This window comes from Gouania willdenowi, unplaced genomic scaffold, assembly GCF_900634775.1.
Source record: "Gouania willdenowi unplaced genomic scaffold, fGouWil2.1 scaffold_359_arrow_ctg1, whole genome shotgun sequence".
Taxonomy (NCBI): Eukaryota; Metazoa; Chordata; class Actinopteri; order Blenniiformes; family Gobiesocidae; genus Gouania; species Gouania willdenowi.
In genome coordinates this window covers 51,860-74,793 of record NW_021145121.1, presented here as the reverse complement: position 1 = coordinate 74,793, position 22,934 = coordinate 51,860, and the positions used below count along the sequence as shown (strand labels likewise).

General features: G+C 38.9%; 1 protein-coding gene across 3 annotated transcripts in view; it reads left to right on the top strand.

Moving 5' to 3' along the window:
- LOC114459850 (growth arrest-specific protein 7-like) overlaps positions 1–22,934 on the top strand; it is an 80,552-nt gene that overhangs the window by 6,374 nt on the left and 51,244 nt on the right. For all 3 annotated transcript variants that reach the window (XM_028442002.1, XM_028442001.1, XM_028442003.1), the window contains exons 2-4: positions 18,619–18,715; positions 19,983–20,060; positions 21,745–21,806. In XM_028442002.1, coding sequence (XP_028297803.1) covers positions 18,619–18,715; positions 19,983–20,060; positions 21,745–21,806 — 237 coding nt within the window. The remainder of the gene's footprint in view (positions 1–18,618; positions 18,716–19,982; positions 20,061–21,744; positions 21,807–22,934) is intronic.

Below are 22,934 nucleotides of genomic sequence, written 5' to 3'. Positions count from 1 at the left end.
CTGCTACATGTTAGCATTGATGTGCTAGCTGCTACATGTTAGCATTGAGGTGTTAGCTGCTACATGTTAGCATTGATGTCCTAGCTGCTACATGTTAGCATTGAGGTGTTAGCTGCTACATGTTAGCATTGAGGTGCTAGCTGTTACATGTTAGCATTGATGTGCTAGCTGCTACGTGTTAGCATTGAGGTGTTAGCTGCTACATGTTAGCATTGATGTCCTAGCTGTTACATGTTAGCATTGAGATGCTAGCTGCTACATGTTAGCATTGAGGTGCTAGCTGTTACATATTAGCATTGATGTGCTAGCTGCTACATGTTAGCATTGAGGTGTTAGCTGCTACATGTTAGCATTGATGTCCTAGCTGCTACATGTTAGCATTGAGGTGTTAGCTGCCACATGTTAGCATTGAGTTGTTAGCTGCTACATGTTAGCATTGATCTGCTACCTGCTACATGTTAACATTGATGTGCTAGCTGCTACATGTTAGCATTGAGGTGCTAGCTGCTACATGTTAGCATTGAGGTGTTAGCTGCTACATGTTAGCATTGATTGATTATACTTTATTGATCCCTGAGGGGAAATTCAGTTTCAGTTACATCCCGACCAAGAAACATGAAAGAAGATCACATATCACTTGGGGGACAGGTACGGGGGTACTGGGGAGCAGCCACAAGATCAGCGCTCTATTACTTAGATGAGAAATATAAAACAACGGGTGAGAAGAAGAGGTAAAAAAGGCAAAAACCAAACTAGAGCCTTGTAGAGAGGGGCGGAGTTTGGGATCATAAAAAACTGCAAAACATTGCGACAAAAACACAACATTCAATTCAATACAACAGCACGTTAGCACAAGGGATGGGTCTTAGGCTGGGTAGTTCACAGGTCAGCCACAGGATGGCGCTGCCTTACGGCCTCGCCTCCTGCTGCCTCTGCAGGGAAGGAGGAGGAGAAGGGGCCAGAAAAGAGGTGAAAAGAAGGTTGTGTTTGCGAATGTAGGAGTGAAAGTGTTCATTTGATTGATTTAAGCCTGGTTAGCCAAGTCAGGTGTTCATGAAAGTCAGAGAATGGTCGTAGTGTCGAATCAACAGCATTCCATCCTTGGAAGAGTGTGGAGAAAGAAACAAACATGACAAGCTGTTCATATCAGGAAGCAGAATGAGATAAAAGAAGTTTTTTGTTTAGTTTTTTCTGACATAGACATAACCACGCCCTGGTCTTTTCACTGCCATCCCTATTGTTCCTGGTTGATCCAATAGTGTGGCTATTCATTGAAACAAACTCTCCACCCCTCTTAAGTTCACACAGTGGAATCCATCTGTGAGTTCTGAGACATTCGACTCCTTTCATCAGTGACTAACGGACAAAATGCTGCCAACGTAATTCAATTTTGCGATAAATCAGGAAAACGCCAAATCCAATCAGCAGAAAACCCGTTATCATGAATTCCAATCTGGTCTGGTGGACGTCCTCAGGACTTACGGACTCTCCCATTGCCAGTTATCCTTGTTTGGATTACGAGTAATGGGAGAGATTTGATGATTAGATTCAGGATGGGGATGCAGATAGAGGCTCCTGTTAGATTAAAACAAGACAAAAGAACAGCAAAGCAGGAAAGAGGAGGGAGCAAGGGAAAAGGTGCTAGCTGCTACATGTTTAGCATTGAGGTGCTAGCTGCTACATGTTTAGCAATGAGGTGCTAGCTGCTACATGTTTAGCATTGAGGTCCAAGCTGCTACATGTTTAGCATTGAGGTCCTAGCTGCTACATGTTTAGCATTGAAGTCCTAGCTGCTACATGTTTAGCATTGAGGTCCAAGCTGCTACATGTTTAGCATTGAGGTCCTAGCTGCTACATGTTTAGCATTGAAGTCCTAGCTGCTACATGTTTAGCATTGAGGCGCTAACAGCTAAATGTTAAGCACTTAGCCAATCAGATGTTGGGATTGTGCTGCTGGCTCACTCCTGTCCCTGAACCAGTTCATCTGCTCAACTTCTGCTCCCATGCAATCACAGTCATTTAAATTGATTGATGAGAGAGCATCATATGTGTGTCTGCTGATGTAGATCGCCACCACCACACACAGCCAGGGTCACCTCAGGGCTAGGAGCAATCTTATCAATCAATATTTTGTAGAACATTTAGTGCAACATTTTTCTGCTCATTAAATACAAACAATATTTAACTGTAGATGTAAATCCAATGCTTTAATACAATTTTGAATCATCTAAAAAATTAAAGTGCAATATAAGGCATGACACTTTCATCCTGTCACAGGAAGCAGACAGGACCAAGATTCAGAGTCAGGATTGCTTAGCAAAGTCTTTATTTTGACAGCAGACAGTACAGACTGACATGAGGTGCAGAACGATCCTCAACCTGGGGTGCGCGGCTGACCTAGACTCCAGACAGATGATTAGGACGGACCAGACATGAAAGACTAACAGACCAACAAGAGTGATTCACACAGACAGGATATATAGAGGTTAGTGTTGTGTTCAACACCACACCATCCAAGACCAAGACCATAAACATTTTTTTTTAATTTAAAAACATATATAAATAAATAAAATTATGACAAGGTTCGACAGTTAAATAACATTCTCTCTTTAATTTTAGTTATGCTGCTACTGATAAATTCACGATTATTCTACATATTTGAAAACAATATTTTTATGTCAGCTGAATGTACAGCAAGTGTTTAAAAGTATTTCTACCAATAAATAATGATTCTGATTCTGATTCTTTGAGTTGTTCAGGTTTAACACGTCACAGATTTAATAAGATGATTATTTAGTTTGAAAAAGCCTTTAACAGGTTATTTTTATTCATTCACTTAGTTGATATAGTTTATTTAGTTACTGTAATATAACTAGAATATTCAATAACAAAGGTTTCCAACTGTAACTGTAAAAGTGAAACTTTCTGAAATAAAACTACAAACAAGTTGTCATCAGTGTAAAAAACATAGATCTACAGGTAGATGTGAAACTAAATAAAACAAACCCTGGAACAGTCATGTGACAAATTAATCAATAGTTATTGTTGAGAATTATTATTATTCTGGATACAGTGGAAACAGAAACTATAAATAATAATTATATTATGAACCTGTTTATATTGTAGGGAACATATTATAGACATAAATGTAATTAGAGTCTAAAGACACAAAAATACACCACTTTATAAATAAAATAGACTAATATTAAACCTCTTTACAGTTATTTGACTCATTCTGTGATAGTGTAACTCTGTGGTGATGACTCACTGGTGACGACATAATCCAAGATGGCGGCGCCCTGGACTACAGCTGATATTATGTAATAAAGCCTTAAAAGACATGAATATAATGAAAAGAGTGGATGGACAGAGACATAAACATGTAGACTTATTAAACACACACAGACTTATTAAACACACACAGACTTATTAAACACACACACAGACTTATTAAACACACACACAGACTTATTAAACACACACAGACTTATTAAACACACACAGACTTATTAAACACACACAGACTTATTAAACACACACAGACTTATTAAACACACACAGACTTATTAAACACACACAGACTTATTAAACACACACTCAGACTTATTAAACACACACAAAGACTTATTAAACACACACAGACTTATTAAACACACACTTAGACTTATTAAACACACACAGACTTATTAAACACACACACAGACTTATTAAAAACACACTCAGACTTATTAAACACACACACAGACTTATTAAACACACACAGACTTATTAAACACACACACAGACTTATTAAGAACACACAGACTTATTAAACACACAGAGACTTATTAAACACACACACAGACTTATTAAAAACACACTCAGACTTATTAAACACACACACAGACTTATTAAACACACACAGACTTATTAAACACACACAGACTTATTAAACACACACACAGACTTATTAAACACACACTCAGACTTATTAAACACACATTCAGACTTATTAAACACACACACAGACTTATTAAACACACACACAGACTTATTAAACACACACACAGACTTATTAAAAACACAGAGACTTATTAAACACACACACACAGACTTATTAAACACACACAGACTTATTAACACACACACAGACTTATTAAACACACACACAGACTTATTAAACACACACACAGACTTATTAAACACACACAGACTTATTAAACACACACAGACTTATTAAACACACACAGACTTATTAAACACACACACAGACTTATTAAACACACACACAGACTTATTAAACACACACACAGACTTATTAAACACACACACAGACTTATTAAACACACACACAGACTTATTAAACACACACACAGACTTATTAACACACACAGAGACTTATTAAAACACACACACAGACTTATTAAACACACACACAGACTTATTAAACACACACAGACTTATAAAACACACACACAGACTTATTAAACACACACAGACTTATTAAACACACACACAGACTTATTAAACACACACACAGACTTATTAAACACACACACAGACTTATTAAACACACAGAGACTTATTAAACACACACACAGACTTATTAAACACACACAGAGACTTATTAAACACACACACAGACTTATTAAACACACACACAGACTTATTAAACACACACACAGACTTAATAAACACACACACAGACTTAATACACACACACAGAGACTTATTAACACACACACAGGACTTATTAAACACACACACAGACTTATTAAACACAACACAGACTTATTAAACACACAGAGACCTTATAAACACAACACAGGACTTATTAAACACACACACAGACTTATTAAACACACACACAGAATTATTAAACACACACAGACTTATTAAACACACACACAGACTTATTAAACACACAGAAGACTTATTAAACACACACAGCAGACTTATTAAACACACACACAGACTTATTAAACACACACACAGACTTATTAAAAACACACAGACTTATTAACACACACGCAGACTTATTAAACACACACAGACTTATTAAACACACACAGACTTATTAAACACACACAGACTTATTAAACACACACACAGACTTATTAAACACACACACACTTTCTTTCTCACTTCTTTCTTTTCGTCTTGGAGAAGCCAACATGCTTCCACACTTCTGATTTAAAACATGGTGGTGCATCCTGAATTTCAAATTCTAAATAGATAGCAACCTCTGCAGTTGAAAAAAAAAAAATACTGCGATTCAATTTCAGAGTATCGATGTGAACCGTGATTCCTTTGAATCAATTTTTAATCTTTACATCCCTAGCTATGAGACGTCTCTATGGATACTAGATGATGACTTGATAAATCGTTGCCTCGGCTCCTTGTGGCAGTAAGGCAAGGCAAGGCAAATTTATTTATATAGCGCATTTCATACTCAAGGCAACTCAATGTGCTTTACATGATAAAACATTCAATTGTTTAAAATCAATAAGAACATTTAAAATCATCAGTAAAATCAATAAAAACATTTAAAATAATCAGTAAAATCACCATTACATCAACAACATGAAAAAATCTCTCTCTCAATCATATGCAGTAGAGAAAAAAAGTGCCTTTAACTTTGATTTAAAAATGTTCACATTGGATGCTGACTTCAGCTCCGCTGGCAGTTTGGCAGATTCCATCAAAAACGAACGGTGTACAAAACAGTACACAATCCGTGTACTGTTTGTTCTTTGGTTCTTTCGTTTGTTCTTTGGTTATTTCGTTTCAAAACTAAATTCAAATAACAAGTAAACTGTGTGGTTATTTTGTTTTACTAATTTAATACCAAAAAAGAAATACCGAAAAATAAAAAACCAGACAAGCAGTGGTTTTCTGTGGCGTAATGAATCTACTGGTGCTCCTCATATCTTGTGATCAACTTCCGTGTGTGTTGACGGCTGAACGTGATCATCTCGTTATGGACACATCCACAGACTGCATGAAAACAGGAACAGAACCTGAAAACTACTGAAATAAATCCTCAACAGTCCTGTAGTGTGTGTAGACCTGGTCCAGGACCTGGGGAGGGAAACCAGGGGCAGTGGACTTCAGTTCTTGTCCTGTTCCCTCAGAATGTGACATGTTGAGGAACTATCACTTGGTATCAGTGACAGCTGCTGGTTTCTAGCGGTACTGCAGGAGATACAAGTATTAAAAAGTTACAGATCGTATTTGCCAAATGTGTTCCAAAAGTCACATGCACAGACGGCCAATAGAATGTCCCGGTTTGATGATCCACGCTTACGGATGTTAATACAGACACAGAATGGATTACGCACAGACAACACAAACGGATTGAAACACACACAGATCAAGGTACAGACACACAGATTGTATTACGCACACACGATAATGGCCCCATAGATACCCCATGACCTCTGAACTTTGCATGCTAAGCTCTCTGGTTCCAGGTTATTCCAGTTATTCCAGGACAAGTTTTAATTAATTTTTCTACTTTTTTTTAATTATTTAAGTAGTGGTTTTAGGTGGAAGTAAAATAATGAATGAATTGATAGCTGCAGCTCCATTGGCTCCTCCACAAACATCATTTAATCAGTTTGTTTGGTGAACTTTTTCATAGTTCTAAAGATGGACAACAGTAATTTAGTGAGAACGTGTAAGTGATAAGAAGAGAACATTCCTATGATCTTATCCTGATTCCTCTTAGCTCACATGTTTGTGTTGTGGCTACAAATTAAAGCTCACTAACTATTCTTCATCTGTGTATAAATGGTTTACATCATTCAGTAATAAATATACTATAACTTCTTAGTTAACCATGCTATACCATGGCTTAGTGGCAGAAGTCTTTCAACATGATCACAATTTAAGCTCTTCTAGTGTTATGTTTCTCTTCTTCCTCTTAACGAAGGCGGACACTTTGTTTCTGGCTCCCTTCCTTATTCGCCTGCTGCTGCTGCTTGTTTTGTCTTAGGAGCCTCTTTCTACATCTCTATCCAAAAACCAAAATTATAGAATTAATCAGCTGGTCTCTCAATGCAATCAACCATGTTTTTAAAACAAAAATGAACGTTTCCAGCTGGATACACGATGAACTCTTGGGACAAGAGTCTGTCTGTCTATCTTTTTCATTGAGGACGTGGAAGACGTCTACATAATTGTTATTATGATAGTAGGTTTGGTGCTGATTGGAGCTTGCAGTTTACTGATCAATCACAAAGTCTCTAAAGTTTGGGACCTGCCTTTTCCCCTCTTCTTACCTCATGTTTTCCACTTCTCATCTAAGATATGGGGTGCTGCCTTTGTGGTGACCCACAGTAGTTCAGCTTCTGTACTCCCATGTTATATGTGATTGTCTTTTTATGTTTCTTGGACTGGATGTAACTGAAACTGAATTGCCCCTCGAGGATAAATAAAGTGTTCTGAATCTATCTAACATTATGTTTCTGTTGTCAAACTGTGTCTACTGGGATCAGCCTTACGTACTAAATGTGATGTTCGTGCAATGCGCAAATAACGCAGATTTATCGTTGTCGCATTCACATTCAAATAAATCCTAAATAATCTCTGCCACTTTTTCCTAACCATTGTCATAGCATTACGCTAGCTAGCGTGGGTATGTGACAGACCATGTACAAGACAACTCAATGTGTCTCACAACAACACCAAACACACAAACACATTAAAAATATAATAAAGAGCAATAAAAACAAATCAATCAATACAATTACATTAAAATGAGTTCAAATACAATCAGTTGCCATAGGCAGCAGGAAATAAGCATATTTTTAGCCTAGATTTAAACATAGTCAGAGTTGAGGCTTGTCTCACGGAGGCTGTTTTTAGTCGTGAACCACCAGAAGACCCCTCCCAGAGCTGATAATAGATCAACCTAACAAGCTTGTGAATAAAATACATTTATAAGGACGTTATTGCTATAATAAGTACACGTTAGTTTCGTCAACGTAGTTTAGTTATCTTTTTTTAAACACTCCTTTTTATTTTAACATGTTTTTTTTACTCCTATTGTTCCTTTGGAACATTTTAATGTGATTCACGTCTAAAATTAATATCTTGACTTTCAGTTATAAAATAATAGTGGAATGTTGCCCTTTTGGTTTTAGGAAGTGAATTTTAGTTTTTTTCTGTCATCATGGATGAAGCTGAACCTACTGATGGACTGTGTCTCATATCACAAACACAATGTTGATTATCTGGAACGTTTGGTGTATCAATCAATTGGTTTGATCAGATTAGATGTGAACATGGCCCAAAGAAACGTCTCTATTACCTCTTTCTGGAACATTTGATCTGCTTTGATTTCACAAACACTAGTGAAGATGGATTCAGGCTGATCACATGATCAGATGATCAGATGTGGATGATGTCATCATTTTCTCCTCAGCACAATCACTCATTCATTCAAACAACAAACACTTGTTGCTGCGTTAGTTTGAGCCATTATTCTCTAAAAAAGAAACAGACGCACACATTAATATCAACCTTTTGTGCTTTTGCAATATATATCTATATACACCTTTGGAGCTATGTTGGCATTTTTTAGGTTAGGTAGAGGGATCTAGTAAGTTTAGGGTAATGAAAGACACTTAATGACGGCCTTCATGACACCTCATTATTGCTAATGACAGGTGTCATAATGTCATAATAATATCAACCTTTATGTATAAAACTTAAAGTTTTACATAAAACTGTACAAGTTGTATGAGTAATATGAGTGAGATGTCTCACTATGGGATGCACACTTCCTGCAGCCCTCAGAAGCACTTTTTTCAATCTGCCAAGCCCTGATTGGCTGGTGGAACCTGTCTATCTGCTAGGGACACTCCCACCCTCTATAAGAGGTAGGGCAGATGTGCAGTTCCTCATTCGAATAAGCACCTCTTCTCACTCGTTCGAGCAAGAAGGGTTGTCTGGTGAGACATCTCACTCATATTACTCATAGAACCGGGGTTATGTAAATGACGTAGTGGTGGCCGAGTGGTTACAGAACTGGGCTTGTAACCGGACGGTTGAAGGTTCCCCGGGGTGCCAAATTGTAACGATTCCTACTATACTAGAAATTCTACACGATGGTCCTACCGTGGATTATTATACTACCGGTGCCAGTTTCCGCTACATAGTGGCTGCCTCTGTGTTTCTGCCGGCATGAAGGAACTGAAGACAGCTCCGCTTCAACAGCAACTTGCTTCAAAACAAAGCTAAAGTTCTGTCTCGCCTGGACTCATGCACGGCTTACAGTCACAAACATGAGACAACACATGGCAGAAGCACCGGGCTCAGTGGCATCACTAATTTTCCTCAAAAAACCAAACTCCAAAAGTCACATTTGGAACTATTTTGTCTTTAAACGAGGCAGATAAGGTAAAGCAATAGGAGATCTACTGTGCAGGCGCTGTCACAATCTATAGGAGCTAAAAGAGGGAACCCTTTTTTTTTCCGCACAGACTCACATCCAATCTCATAAAACACCAGAAAATGCACAAATATATTTTTCACATTTTTTTTGTTTTTTTTTAAAGAGTGGATTTGTTATCCTAAGTTGATTATTTATATTAGGTAAACATAATTTGATGTGCGAAAGCCCCGATTTAATCTTTAAATTCTAATTTAAGTTATTTGTTTTTTTTTTTTTTTTTGCTAATATGGTTTTGTTCATGTACTCTTATCATGCACCAAACAACACTATAAGTAATTACTAAGTATTTCTAACTTGTAACATTACATTGCAGTTCATGAAAATAATAATAATAAAAAAGGCGTCAGTATTGCGATATTACCCGGAACTGTGATACTTTGTCTGGTATAGTATTGTGGTTACTCATTTTGGTATCGTGACAGCTCTACACATCAGGACAGTAGAACCGCCCGTACCACGCACAGGGCGGAAAGGTCCAGCATGTAAAAGTGGACAAACGTAAGGGGCGAGGTACAACTCGCCGCTGCACAAATGTCCTGAACAGACACTCTCCTGAACAAGGTCCAGGATGTGGCGAGACCTCGAGTCAAGTGTGTGTGCAGACCCCCAGGCGGCCACAGACCCTAACTCTTGTAAGCCAAAGCAATAGCCTCCACAACCCAAGGTGACAGGAACAGGCTTCCCCTTGTGAGAACTAGCCCAGGAAACAAACAGTTGATCGCTCCTCTGGAGGCTTCTCGTCATGTCCTTGTACGTGCGTAATGCACGGACTGGACACAACAAATGAGGCCACTGTTCATCTCGTGAGGAAGGAAAGGCAAATAGGTCAATGGGAGATCAAGAGCCCACCACTTTCGGCACAAACTCTGGGGTGGGCTTTAAAATCATCCTCACATCCCCCGGGAAGCTGAGCGCATGACGGGTGAACCGAGAGCGCATGGATGTCACTAACCCGTTTAGCAACTTGAATGTTAACCCTAACCCAGCGCTAGCCTTCAGAAAGGCAAACTTAAGGCCCGCCTCTCCCAGCAGTTCAAAAGGAGGACGTTTAAGTCTTTCCAGAACCACTGCTAAATCCCACGGCAGAGCCAGTGGTCTGTACATGGGGAGGAGCCTGCCCACTCCCTTCATAAACCGGCCTATCAGCGGGTGCTAACTTGCTGGCTTATCTCCAAAGCCCACATGACAGGTTGCGATAGCCGCCAGATACATTTTCACAGTGAAAAAGGCTTTGCGCTTGTCAATCAGGTCCTGCAGGAACGACAAGATCACTCCCACCGGACACTGAAAAGCGATGTAACCCCTTCTAAAACACCAATCCTCAAAAACCTTCCACTTAAATTAAGAGGCCCGGGCACTCCGTATGGTGGAAATCCCACTTTGAGAGTCTCACGGCTGACAAACGGAGCCATTCAGGGGCCAAACCCACAGCCTCTGGCATTCTGGGTGTGGGTGGAAGTTTGTTCCCCCTGCCTGTGACAGCAGATCCCTGCACTAGTGCGTCTACGCCGAGGGGAGCATCTGTGCCACGCAGGGAAAAAAAAAACATTGCGCGCTGCTTGTTTCCCCCCACGGCAAACAGAACCACCTTGGCCCATTCGTAACGGGCCCACGACTGTTGCACCACTAGTGGTTGTAACCTCCATTCCTTGTACACCGACACGCCCCTGGACAACAGGTCTGCGCCTATGTTCAGGACCCCTGGGACGTACTGTATGTCGCCCTCAGTGAGCAGAGATGATCGCAGCTCCACAGGATCAGTTTGCGTGCCAGCAGCAGCAACCGATGTGAGCGCAAACCACCTTGGCGGTTGGTATATGCCACCACCGTGTAGGGCCCTATAAAATCCGTTTTATTTTTCGCCAAATTCAGTTTTATTTTTTTCCAAATTCCGTTTTTTTCCACTTTAATTTTTTCAATTTCATTTTTAAGAAATATTTATCATTTTTTAAAGAAAATATTAGTTTTTAACTCCTGTGAGGATACAAAACAAATAATAATGAATAAAAAAAACCTCATAATTAAACAAAAATAAAGTACATATGATTAAAAGGTAGATATAAGTTGTAGTGTCATGTATTATTCTGACGTCTCCTTTTTAATTATTTATATTACATATAAAGATGTATGAGGACAACATTAATGTCACCTGATTTCCTCTCAGGGATCAATGGTTTACTGAATCTGATCAGGTTTATTAATTAAGTTCTGATCATTTTAGTTTAAATTAACCTGATTTAAATGATCCTATCTTCTGTGTAATGTGGGATTTGACATTGACTAGTTGTTGCACTTTGTTACTTTTGTCCCTCATAGTCAGGACTAAAGTAACACCATGTAATACACTGAAGTTAAAAAACAAAAGAAAACAAAACATCTTTTTTAGGAAAACAACAAAACAAAACAATGTTCTGGCTAATAAGCCGTGCACTCTCTAAATAGAAAAAAAAATATTAACATTTTTCATTGCTTATTTAAAAAAAAAAAATCAATTAAGTATAAACTTTGATTGTTTTCATTATTGTGTTTCATTAGTTATTTTTTATTAATTCATTATTTCAACATACATTTTACTGTAGCTCTGATGAGATGTTAGAATGTAACATTCTAATAACGTTGCTCCAACGGACTTTTATTTTGTAAACCGGAAGTTCCCACTGAAATGGCTGCACTTGAGGTAGCTAGCTGACTATGAATGTGAACCTATGAGACACGGACAAAACGCTGGAATAAAAAGAACTAAAAAACAACACGGACTGAGTTATTCTTAGTTAGCCAGGCAAAACAGTTCTAACAGTTCTCTCTGTGTCTTTTTTGACCTAGAGACTGTAACATCTGTTCCTCTACTTCTGTGTGTCTAAAGAAAAGATACATAAATGACAACACAAGTGCACAGTTTATGGAAGCCATAGCAATGACACCAACATTGAGTGCTGAGACAGTTGATGATCTTTTGGATGAGTTTAATACAAAAGTCTGTGATGTCATAGATGTGGTGGCTCCAATCAAAACTAAGAGAAAACCAAACACACAGAAAACACCTTGGAGGAGGACTGAGATAATGCAGAATTTGAAATCTGACTGTAGAAGAGCTGAGCGTAAATGGAGATCAACAAAACTCCAAATTAATCTAGAACTATACAAAATAAGTCTGTGAAAATTCAATGATGGCTTGTTCAAAGCAAGGCAGCAATACTTTTCTGAAATTATTGCCAAAAAATTGGCAAAAAAATTGCCAACAAATGTCAACAACTCTCACACGTTGTTTTCTGTAATTGAAAAGCTCACAACCCCCCAGATCAGATAGCCCCTGAATTACTCAGCTGGAAAATGTAATGAATTTGCTGTAAATTTCAATGAAAAAATACAATCAATAAGGTCAAACATCAGAACAAACAGCAAAATCACAAAAAGCTTGAACAGCTTCAACCACTGAGGGAGGAGTCAACTACAATGTTAGAGTTTGTTACAGTGAACCCAAAAACAATAGAGGAGACTGTTCAGCAGCTGAATCCATCAACGTGTTGCCTTGACACAAAACCCTCAAACTTCTTTAAAACTGTTGTAAAGTCATTTATCACTGATTTGTGTCAGATAATTAACTGATCATTCCAATCAGGCACCGTACCAAAATCCCTGAAAGTAGCTGCTGTGAAACCTCTGTTAAAAAGAGAACACTGGATGTCTCTATACTGGCTAACTATAGACCAATCAGAACCTTCCATTCATGGCCAAGATCATTGAGAAGGTGGTCTTCAACCAACTGAGTCAATTCTTAACATTCAACAAAATATTTGATAAATTTCAGTCAGGTTTTGGTTCTCATCACAGCACAGAAACTGATCTGATCAAAGTGATCAATGACATAAGGTTGAACACTGATTCAGGAAAAGTATCTGTTCTCATTCTATTGGATCTAAGTCTACATTTGACACTGTAGATCATACAATGTTGTTGCACAGATTGTAAACATGGGTTGGACTAAATGTTAAAGTAATGGTTTAAGTTCTACTTGGAGGATCAAAGTTATTTTGTAAACATTGTAAACTTTGAATCTGACAGATTACCAATGTCCTGTGGGGTTCCTCAGGGATCTGTTCTTGGACCTCTTCTGTTTAGCCTTTATATGCTTCCTTTAGGACACATTTTACACAACTGTAAGGTTTATTATCAGAGCTACGCAGATGACACACAACTATATCTATCACTGAACCCAGATGACTATGGTCCCATTGAGGTGTTGTGTGACTGTTTAGAAAAAGTAAACTGATGGATGAGTGAAAACTTCCTTCAACTAAACCATGACAAGATGGAGGTGATTGTCTTTGGTAACAAGGAAAAGAGGACTGCTGTCAGCAAGTATCTGAGTCTGGATCTTTAGAAGATAAAGACCAAGTCAAAAACCTTGGTGTTCTGATTGACTCAGATCTGACATTCAGCATCAGATCAAATCTATCACAAAAACATCTTCTACCACCTAAAGAACATCTCCAGAGTGAAAGGTTTAATGACTCAGAAAGATCAGGAGAAACTGGTCCATGCTTTTATCTCCAGCAGACTGGACTATTGTAATGGTCTTCATCAAACATCTACAGCTGGTTCAGAACGCTGCAGCTCAGGTCTGAACCAGAACAAAGAGGTTAGAACACATTACACTGGCTCCCAGTCAGCCTCAGAGGAGACTGTCAGGTCAGATAGTGGAGCCCAGAGCTCACAGTAACCATGGTGATGCTGCTTTTAGTTGTTATGCTGTAACATTTTTAAATCAAAGTTAAAGGCACTTTTTTTCTCTACTGCGTATGATTGAGAGAGATTTTTGGTCATGATGATGATGTAATGTGTTTGTTGATGATTTGAATTGATTTTACTGATGATTTTAAATGTTCTTATTGATTTTAAACAGTTGAATGTTTTATGTAAAGCACATTGAGTTGCCTTGTGTATGAAATGCGCTATACAAATAAATTTGCCTTGCCTTGCCTAACACTGAGCAGGTGAAGATGATTAAAGCTGATCACGTTTTCACGGAGCACCGCTGTGCTACATGAAACAGACAGAGCTTCACAGGCACAGCAAAGTTAAACTGGTGCTAGAGGTTCTGTAGTCAGTGATTATTTGTGTTGTTTTAAGACACAGATTGGTTGAATGATGGTATCAGTAATACTATTCTCAATGAAACATATTACTGGTATTTTGAGAACAGGACACGTGTAGATTTCTGATCAATTCATTATAGTTGAACAGGACTAACAGGAACTCCACATACTGATAATTGGTATTATCACATGTTCACTAACACGACACGACCTAAGAAGAGAAATAAAATAAGATTAAAAATAAATAAATAGTTTACAGTCTTGTTCCAGGTTCTGCTGTCATAATATTCCCATCCTTGTACTTCCAATGTTTAAATGTTTTGTTTTTAAGGTTCATGTTACATTTTGCAAATGGTTGCACTTTATTTCTGGCTTATTGATTTTTGTTTAGAAAATTATTACCTTTCTTTCAGACATTTAATTTATTTGGGCTGTATTTGTGATGTTCTGTTTTTGGTTACATTTAGATTAATAAATTAATACACTACACTTTGCTCCTCAAGACACTGTGTTTGTTTTCATTCTACAGAGTTAGTGAGTATGTGTCCCAGAACACTGAAACACCATATATATATATATTTATATTATTTATACATTAGCAGCAGTACAATGTACCATTTCCATTTTTTTCTGGGTTATATAATAGCCAACCACATGTGTCCTGTCCACAAAATACCAGTAATATGTTACACATTAGCAGCAGTAAAATGTCCCATTTCTATATTTTCTGGATTATATGGGTTAATATACCAGTAATATGTGTTTATATGTATATTTATACCCTCGGAAATACCCGGACCTGATGATGAGCTGCTACACTCCGTTACTGTCCTGCTGTCGGCTGAACAAAGAGAAGTCCTGACTGTCATGTTGTCCTCTTCATCCATGAGTTCTCTGTGGTGTTGTTCATATATATCAGGAAACGCCAACTCTGAACTTTTCATCAGCTAACGAGCACTTCTGACACCGCTATCATTGCGGAATGCGGATGTTTATGTGCCGTAAAGCGTCGCGCGGTACCAACGTCATCACATTTTGCGCGCGGGTCGAGTCGAGTTGTGTGTGCGCATGCGTGGCCAACCGTGCCACTCTGGCACGCTGTTTGGACCACCTCTTCTAGCAGGACCATCGGGCCGTTAACCCCCCTGTGGTGCAGTTCACACCTACGCAGGCCAGACAATGGCCCCCCATGGTTTCACACATGTACAGAGCTGGTTAGTAACGGCCCTGGTTACCAGTGTGAGTACACCCTAAGACAAGTCCCTAGTCCACGTGGTACGAGGACTAGTCCACTTGGAACGAGGACTAGTCCACAAGGTACCAGGATGAGTCCACGTGGTACCAGGAGTAGTCCACTTAATACTAGGACTTGTCAACATGGTACTAGGACTAGGTGACGCAATACCAGGACTAGTCCATCCAGGTACCAGGACTAAAGAACTTATGTTATATCGTACGCTAGCTGATTTACATTATACAGTATATTCTTATATCACACAGAATTTGCGGAGCATATACACCAAACCGGGGTGAACCCGCATGTCCAAGCGGGACGTTTACGGCTGGATACACACTTGACCCTTGCAACAAGTGGCGAGTTGTGTGTCTGTCCATCCTTTCCGTGGAAGACGTGGAGAACATCTACATGATTGGAATAATGATAGTAGGCATGCTGCTGATCGGAGCTGGTTGCTTCCTAATCTATCGTAAAGTCCGTACTACGCTGGCGACTGTTTTGGAAAAGCTGCCAGTGATTTCTGAAGGATGTAGCAGAGCTCTGAACACTCAGACTCATGTGTTGATCGATATCAAAAGCAAGAGCTGCTTTTGGATCGTCTACGCGTTATGATAACAACTGGGAGAAGTTGGAGACCCGGCTTGGAAGTGGAAACTAGGTCAGTCATTGGATTACAGCAGAGAGACCCAGGACAGAAGGCTATTGGAAATTAACATAGCCTGTATCAAATCACATTGTTTATTTCCCTTTCAGCTCCCCAGCTAGCCAAGGCTAAAGCCAAGGTTGTCTCAACTCTTATCACCAGGAAGTTTCTGCAGACGGCGGCTCTTACCCCCACTCCCTCCCCCCGCTCCTTCCCTACATTCCTCCTGGAACTGTTGATGCTGAACTTTTCCACACGTCATCTGGTTGTCAGTAACGCAGCTACAGGTCTTCAACTTCAAATGCCTCGTTGGCCATCTTTCCCCACCTCCCATCCTCAGCTGCATGGAGGCGTGGTAGCAGCGCCCACTGGCAGCACGCCCATGTCCCCAAACGGCTGGAATCCTGCTGTTCTTCCCACCTGACCCCCTCCCCCAGCCAACCTCCCACCCAACCCTTCCACATGCCTTGTCTCGAGTTGTTTGACTGTGTCATGCTTACATTTATGTTTGCAGAGGCGGTTTTTTTCCTGGTTTCACACTGTTTTCTCTGTTTAGGGAAATCAGTTTCAAACTGGCAGTTTTTTATCCCCTCACCCCTCCTCTCCTCCTGTTATTGATCCCTTTTTCACCTAAATATGTGGGCGCCGCAAATGGCTGCTCCGGTGTGTTGATGTGTCTTCTTTCACTGCAACTACCAAGTCAAATTCCTCGTATTGTTCTAAACTGTACCTGGTCAATAAGCTGATTCTGATTCTGATTCTGATTCTAATTCTGAAACCATAAACCGTTGCTGTATGTCTTCTGAAAATGCAACTAAACATGGTGACAGGTCTACGTTTTGTTTGTTCAGGTGTTTAAGTGCATTTTGCTTGTCCACACCGTGTGTGTGTGTGTGTGTGTGTGTGTGTGTGGTGTGTCAGTGGCTACGTGCTAACTTGTAGATGAGACAAATGTTTTATTGTTCTTCACTGGAACATAGTGTCTCTGTCAGCTGCAGTACAATGATCTGCATTGATGTACAACACACAGAAGTGTGTGTGCGTGTGTGTGTGTGCGTGTGCGTGTGCGAGTGTGAGTGTGAGTGTGAGTGCGTGTGCGTGTGCGTGTGTGTGTGAGTGTGTGTGTGTTATAGCTATACATTACATACAGTAAAAAAATAACTCAATCACTTCTGCTGTAAAAAAAAATAAAACATAAATCTGTGTAGATATTTAGATTATATTATAAATTTATATCTGTAATTGTTTGGGGTGCCACCTCTATAAAGAGTAATAATAATGCTTGGTAGCAGTTATTAATATTTCATAATAGCTCAGGGTCAAACTATCCACTCCTCTATAGCAGGACTGTATTGATACATGAACCACAGACAAATAGAGTCACTAAATCCATGCTTTCTGCTGACCTGCCACTAGGGGGGGAATTCAAAAAATGTTTTGATCATGGGCGGGGTTCCTGGAGCAGTAGACACGCCTACTGTGGCAACCGGTCAACCCTGCACAATGAGTTTACAGCTGAGATGTATCACTACATCTGTGGACCACAGGACTCAATGACTACAGCTGCTCCTCCTCTCACCAGTCAGTCTGACTCCATCATCTCCATGGAGGAGATGATGGAGGAGATGATGGAGTCCTCCTACAGGTGGAGACAGACCGGCTGGTGTCCTGGTGCAGTCAGAACTACCTGGAGCTCAACGTTCTAAAGACAGTGGAGATGATGATTGGTCAGTCAGTGTTCACTGAGGGCTGTGATTGGAGGAAACCCTGCTCCCCTCCTCTCAGCTTTTATAGGAGAGGCGGGGCCAACAATGACCATTGATGATGGTCACTATAATCGTCTCAGCCAATAGAAACATTCTATTGTAATAGCAGCGTTCAACCCTTAGAGGGCAGTGACTCTGATATTTATAACTAAATACACTGCATCAAAATACTTTTACTAAAATGTAAAAAATTGGACGAGGATTAATAAACAGCACTACTTAATACAATAATACATGTATATTCAGCAGAAAAAAAGAGGCTTTAGTTACTCTTGAAGTTTAAGTATTTATTATCAACAAGTACATTTGATATGAACATCACTGTTGTTGGTATGTGTGTGCTATAGTGTGTATCACATGTATGTGTGTGTAGACGCCTCTTTATGTCATTGTTGAAACACTGTTGTTTATTGATCTTTTGTGTTTTGCTGAGTCAGCGTCCTGTTGAAGAGCTCAGAGATGATCTTCCTCATCACTGGAACTGCTACATGTCTCCACAAGGGCGGCGCTACTACGTCAACGCCACAAACAATGGTAGGAAATAAGAATGTGAGCTTAGTTTAGCCACCAATGGGAATAGCAGCAGCACATTAGCATATTTACAGCCTTCATGCTATTCACTCTGTTTACGTGACATTACTGACTTTAAACTGACTCAAACATTCTAAACATGCTAAACTGTGTTAATATAACGACTACTGTTATTAATTTAACATTTCATATGCTTCAGATGATTTACATTGTGATGGTCATGTTAAAATATCATGACATGGTCCAAAACATAATGTTGTGAAACGTTTCCTTATCAATGCTAATGACAGATGTCATGTATAATTATAATGACAACCTTATGTATACACCTTTAAATAAAGTGTTACCAATAATTCTTTAGAAATATGAAGAATTAAAAAGAAAAGGACGCTGCTGACCCTGTTATTGACGAGATTAATCAATATTAATTGATGGAGAATAAACAGTTTGACTTTATTACAGCACACACGTGCAGTCAGTTTCTCTGATGCTCAGCCTTCATCATAAGGAGGCGGGCTTTTATACTCACTCAGATCATATCCAGCCCTGAAGCTGGTGCTGACCATGTGACCACTGTGGGATAGATAATAATAATCCAGGCTGTATAAAATATAAATATATTCCACCTTATGATGTAGGTTGAGCATCAGAGACACAGACAAGGTGTGAGCTTTAATAGTGTCTGTTTATCCTCCATATGTTAATATTGATTCATATTATCATTCATTCTGGATTTTAATTTTTCATTATTTTACGAAATTATTCCTCAATAGTGATGAAAGTTGCTCTCTACAGTTTCTCTGTGATTGGTCTGACGCTGCTAACTCCGCCCCCTGCCACAGGAGTTTGCACGTAGCCAGGCTGAAATCACCTGGGTTCGTCAGTGTGTTTATATCCTGCTTCATAGTACAGAGAATGTTTGGTTAGCTGAAGCTAACGCACACATATCAGGATATACTGATCCAGCTTCAGAGGCCCTAATGGTGCGTCCACTTTTCAGTCAGATACATATTTACTCAGTGTAATATATAATATCATATGAACTATTAGTTTTTATGTGCATGTACCCAATGGGGTATTTATATTTGGAAGTGAACATCATTGTTTATGGGACCAGAAAATGAAATGTATCCAAATGTTAGTCTGCTTTGTTAATTATTAGCACAGTGTGCTTTAAAAAAGTATTTGTTTATATTTATTTAGAAGTGAATTCAAAACAATAAGATTAGTTATTCGTAATAATATATAATAGAGAATGTTGTGTTCTCAGAGACCACATGGGAGAAACCATCCAGTGCTCCAGGGACACCCAACAACTCCCTCCGTCACAGGACCTCCCTCCCACCAGGTACCAGGTTCTCCTCCTGACCTTTAGAGCCTAAGGCACTGAATTATCCTAAAATTCCAGAGGAGCACAAAGCGCCTGCTCACATCTACTTCCTGTCACATCCACTTCCTGTCACATCCACTTCCTGTCACATCTACTTCCTGTCACATCTACTTCCTGTCACATCCACTTTTGTACAATTTTTCATTGTCAAGTTGTTTTATATGCTTGATTTGATTATGTATGTGTATTGTTTAGATAGTTGGTTTAGTGTTTTTAGTGTTTTGTTAATATAAAAGTTATTTATACTGCCCTAATGTTGAAGAGGTAAAGCCACAGATTTGTTTGCTTTAATGTTGTTATTAAATTATACATTAAAAAATACATGACAAGAAGCTCTTGAAAAAATAATTGCATATTAAATTGCAATCGCAATATTGAGGAAAAAAATTACAATTAGATTATTTTCCAAAATGATTCAGCGTTTCAGAAATGGATTTTAATGAAACACATGATTGAATTTTTGGAAGGGATCAATATTGTGATTGTGGATCAGTTTGTGAATCACTGCTTCATGTGTTCAGCTCTATGAGCTGCTTCTACAGCACCACCTGCTGGTGACTTTGTGCCTTTAGACCAGGGTGGACATCTCCAGTCCTCCTTTTAGATGTGTCCAACACACCTGGTTGAAATCACTGTGTTGTCGTCAAGGGCGTTTCTAACATCTAAGTAGACACACTCTGTACTTGTGAACTCCTGCGTACGGACTCATGGACCAGGTTAGGACCCAGTGCACAAATGCGGACTTTGCATACTCGTCGTCTTAGGACACAGCAAACTTCCTGACATTGTTGTGTGCAACAGTGTGTAGTATGTGTGCTCTACTGTAAACATCAAAGAAAAATAATCTGTATCATTGAGTAGATGATGTTGTTGCAGGGCTTCACACTAACTTTCTCAGTTGGTCACACCCTTTTTTTTTTCAAGCCATGCTGATGAATAGTTGACTTATCGTAGTTAAATGATGTTTGCAAAATGTTTTGATGTTTTAGTGGCAATATTTTATTTTATATTATTTTAAAAGACGTAACAAATGTTTTAATAAATAACAGCAAAACATAACAACAGGTTACATGTTTTTTTATTTTATTTTGCAGAAATGCTGTACTTGAATTAAGTTACCATTAGCATGACCAACTTAGCATCGTTTCACCCCATGAATTAAATTCAGAGGGTCCAGCTCTGATAGTGGGGTCTCCTCACCCTCTTCCCCTGGTCAGGGGTCTGTAACCTTTACTCTACAAGGAACCATTTAACCTCATCTCACCTGGATTAAAGTCCTCCTGGAGCAGGGACACATCTAAAGGTCTCAGTTAACAACTGTTAACAACCAAGGTCTATGATCAATCCAAATATTTGTATTTTTGTGCTTTAGCTTCATTTTGATGTCTCCAATTTAAAGCAAGCTTATAACTGATTGATAATCATCATTAAACCATTTGTGTTCATTTCAGATCAATAAATGGTGCAGTGGAAAGAGAAGGAAAATGTTAGTTTATTATAATGACAAAAAATAATCTAGGAAAAAAGAAAGTGAATATGAATTAAGTTTGAATAGAGTTCAAACTTTTAGTTCAGTAAAATATTTCATTTTGTTTTTGTAACTGTTTTATTGTGTAAACGTTGGTCTCGTCTGTTTCTCCAGTGATTGGATTCAACCCTGAGAGGAACTGGACCAGTGTTAGGAAGAGCAGCTCAGAGCCTCAGGTAATGCTGTAGCTAGCATCACAAACCTGTTAGCATGCTAGCATCACACACCTTGGTAGCATGCTAACATCACACACCTTGTTAGCATGCTAACATCACACACCTTGTTGGCTTACTAACACACAACATGAGGCCCAGTATAAGCACACACAGCAGCATCCTTAGCAGTGAGGCCCAGACTTCCTCCTCGCCTACTTAAGGCACGGCGCCAGGATTTTATTTCTCCCGGTGCTAAGGGGGTGCGTGATTTATATGTGGGGGTGCTGATAATTAAAAAAAATATGTATATATATATATATATATATATATATAACCCTAACCCTAACTTTTATAAGGAGTTTCTCATCTGTGTTTTGCAACACAGAATGTTAGATTTAAATGTAGTTTTAACTGAAATTGGACAAAGAATATTTAACAAATTAGTTAAGCATAATACAAGTGACCACAAGGCAATGGCAACTATAGAAATAATGAGCAAAAGTGACCTATTGAACCCCTGACAGCCACTCTTTCACCTGCTAATAATCAGACAGTGAATCTTAACGGGAGTCATTTACACGATTGCTATTTTTGGCCCATTTAGAGCCGATTTTTGACTCGTTCGTCTATTTTGTGGGATCGTGCTAGTCTCTGCTAGATTGTGTGTTGTGCATGGTGTAGTATACATAATGTAGTATACATGGTGAAGTATACATGGTGTAGTATACATAATGTAGTATACATAATGTAGTATACATGGTGAAGTATACATGGTGTAGTATACAAAGTGTAGTATACATGGTGTAGTATACATAATGTAGTATACATGGTGTAGTATACATGGTGTAGTATACATAATGTAGTATACATGGTGTAGTATACATAATGTAGTGTACATGGTGTAGTGTACATGGTGTAGTATACATGGTGTAGTGTACATGGTGTAGTATACATGGTGTAGTATACATGGTGTAGTATACATGGTGTAGTGTACATGGTGTAGTATACATGGTGTAGTATACATAATGTAGTGTACATGGTGTAGTGTACATGGTGTAGTATACATGGTGTAGTATACATGGTGTAGTATACATGGTGTAGTATACATGGTGTAGTGTACATGGTGTAGTATACATGGTGTAGTATACA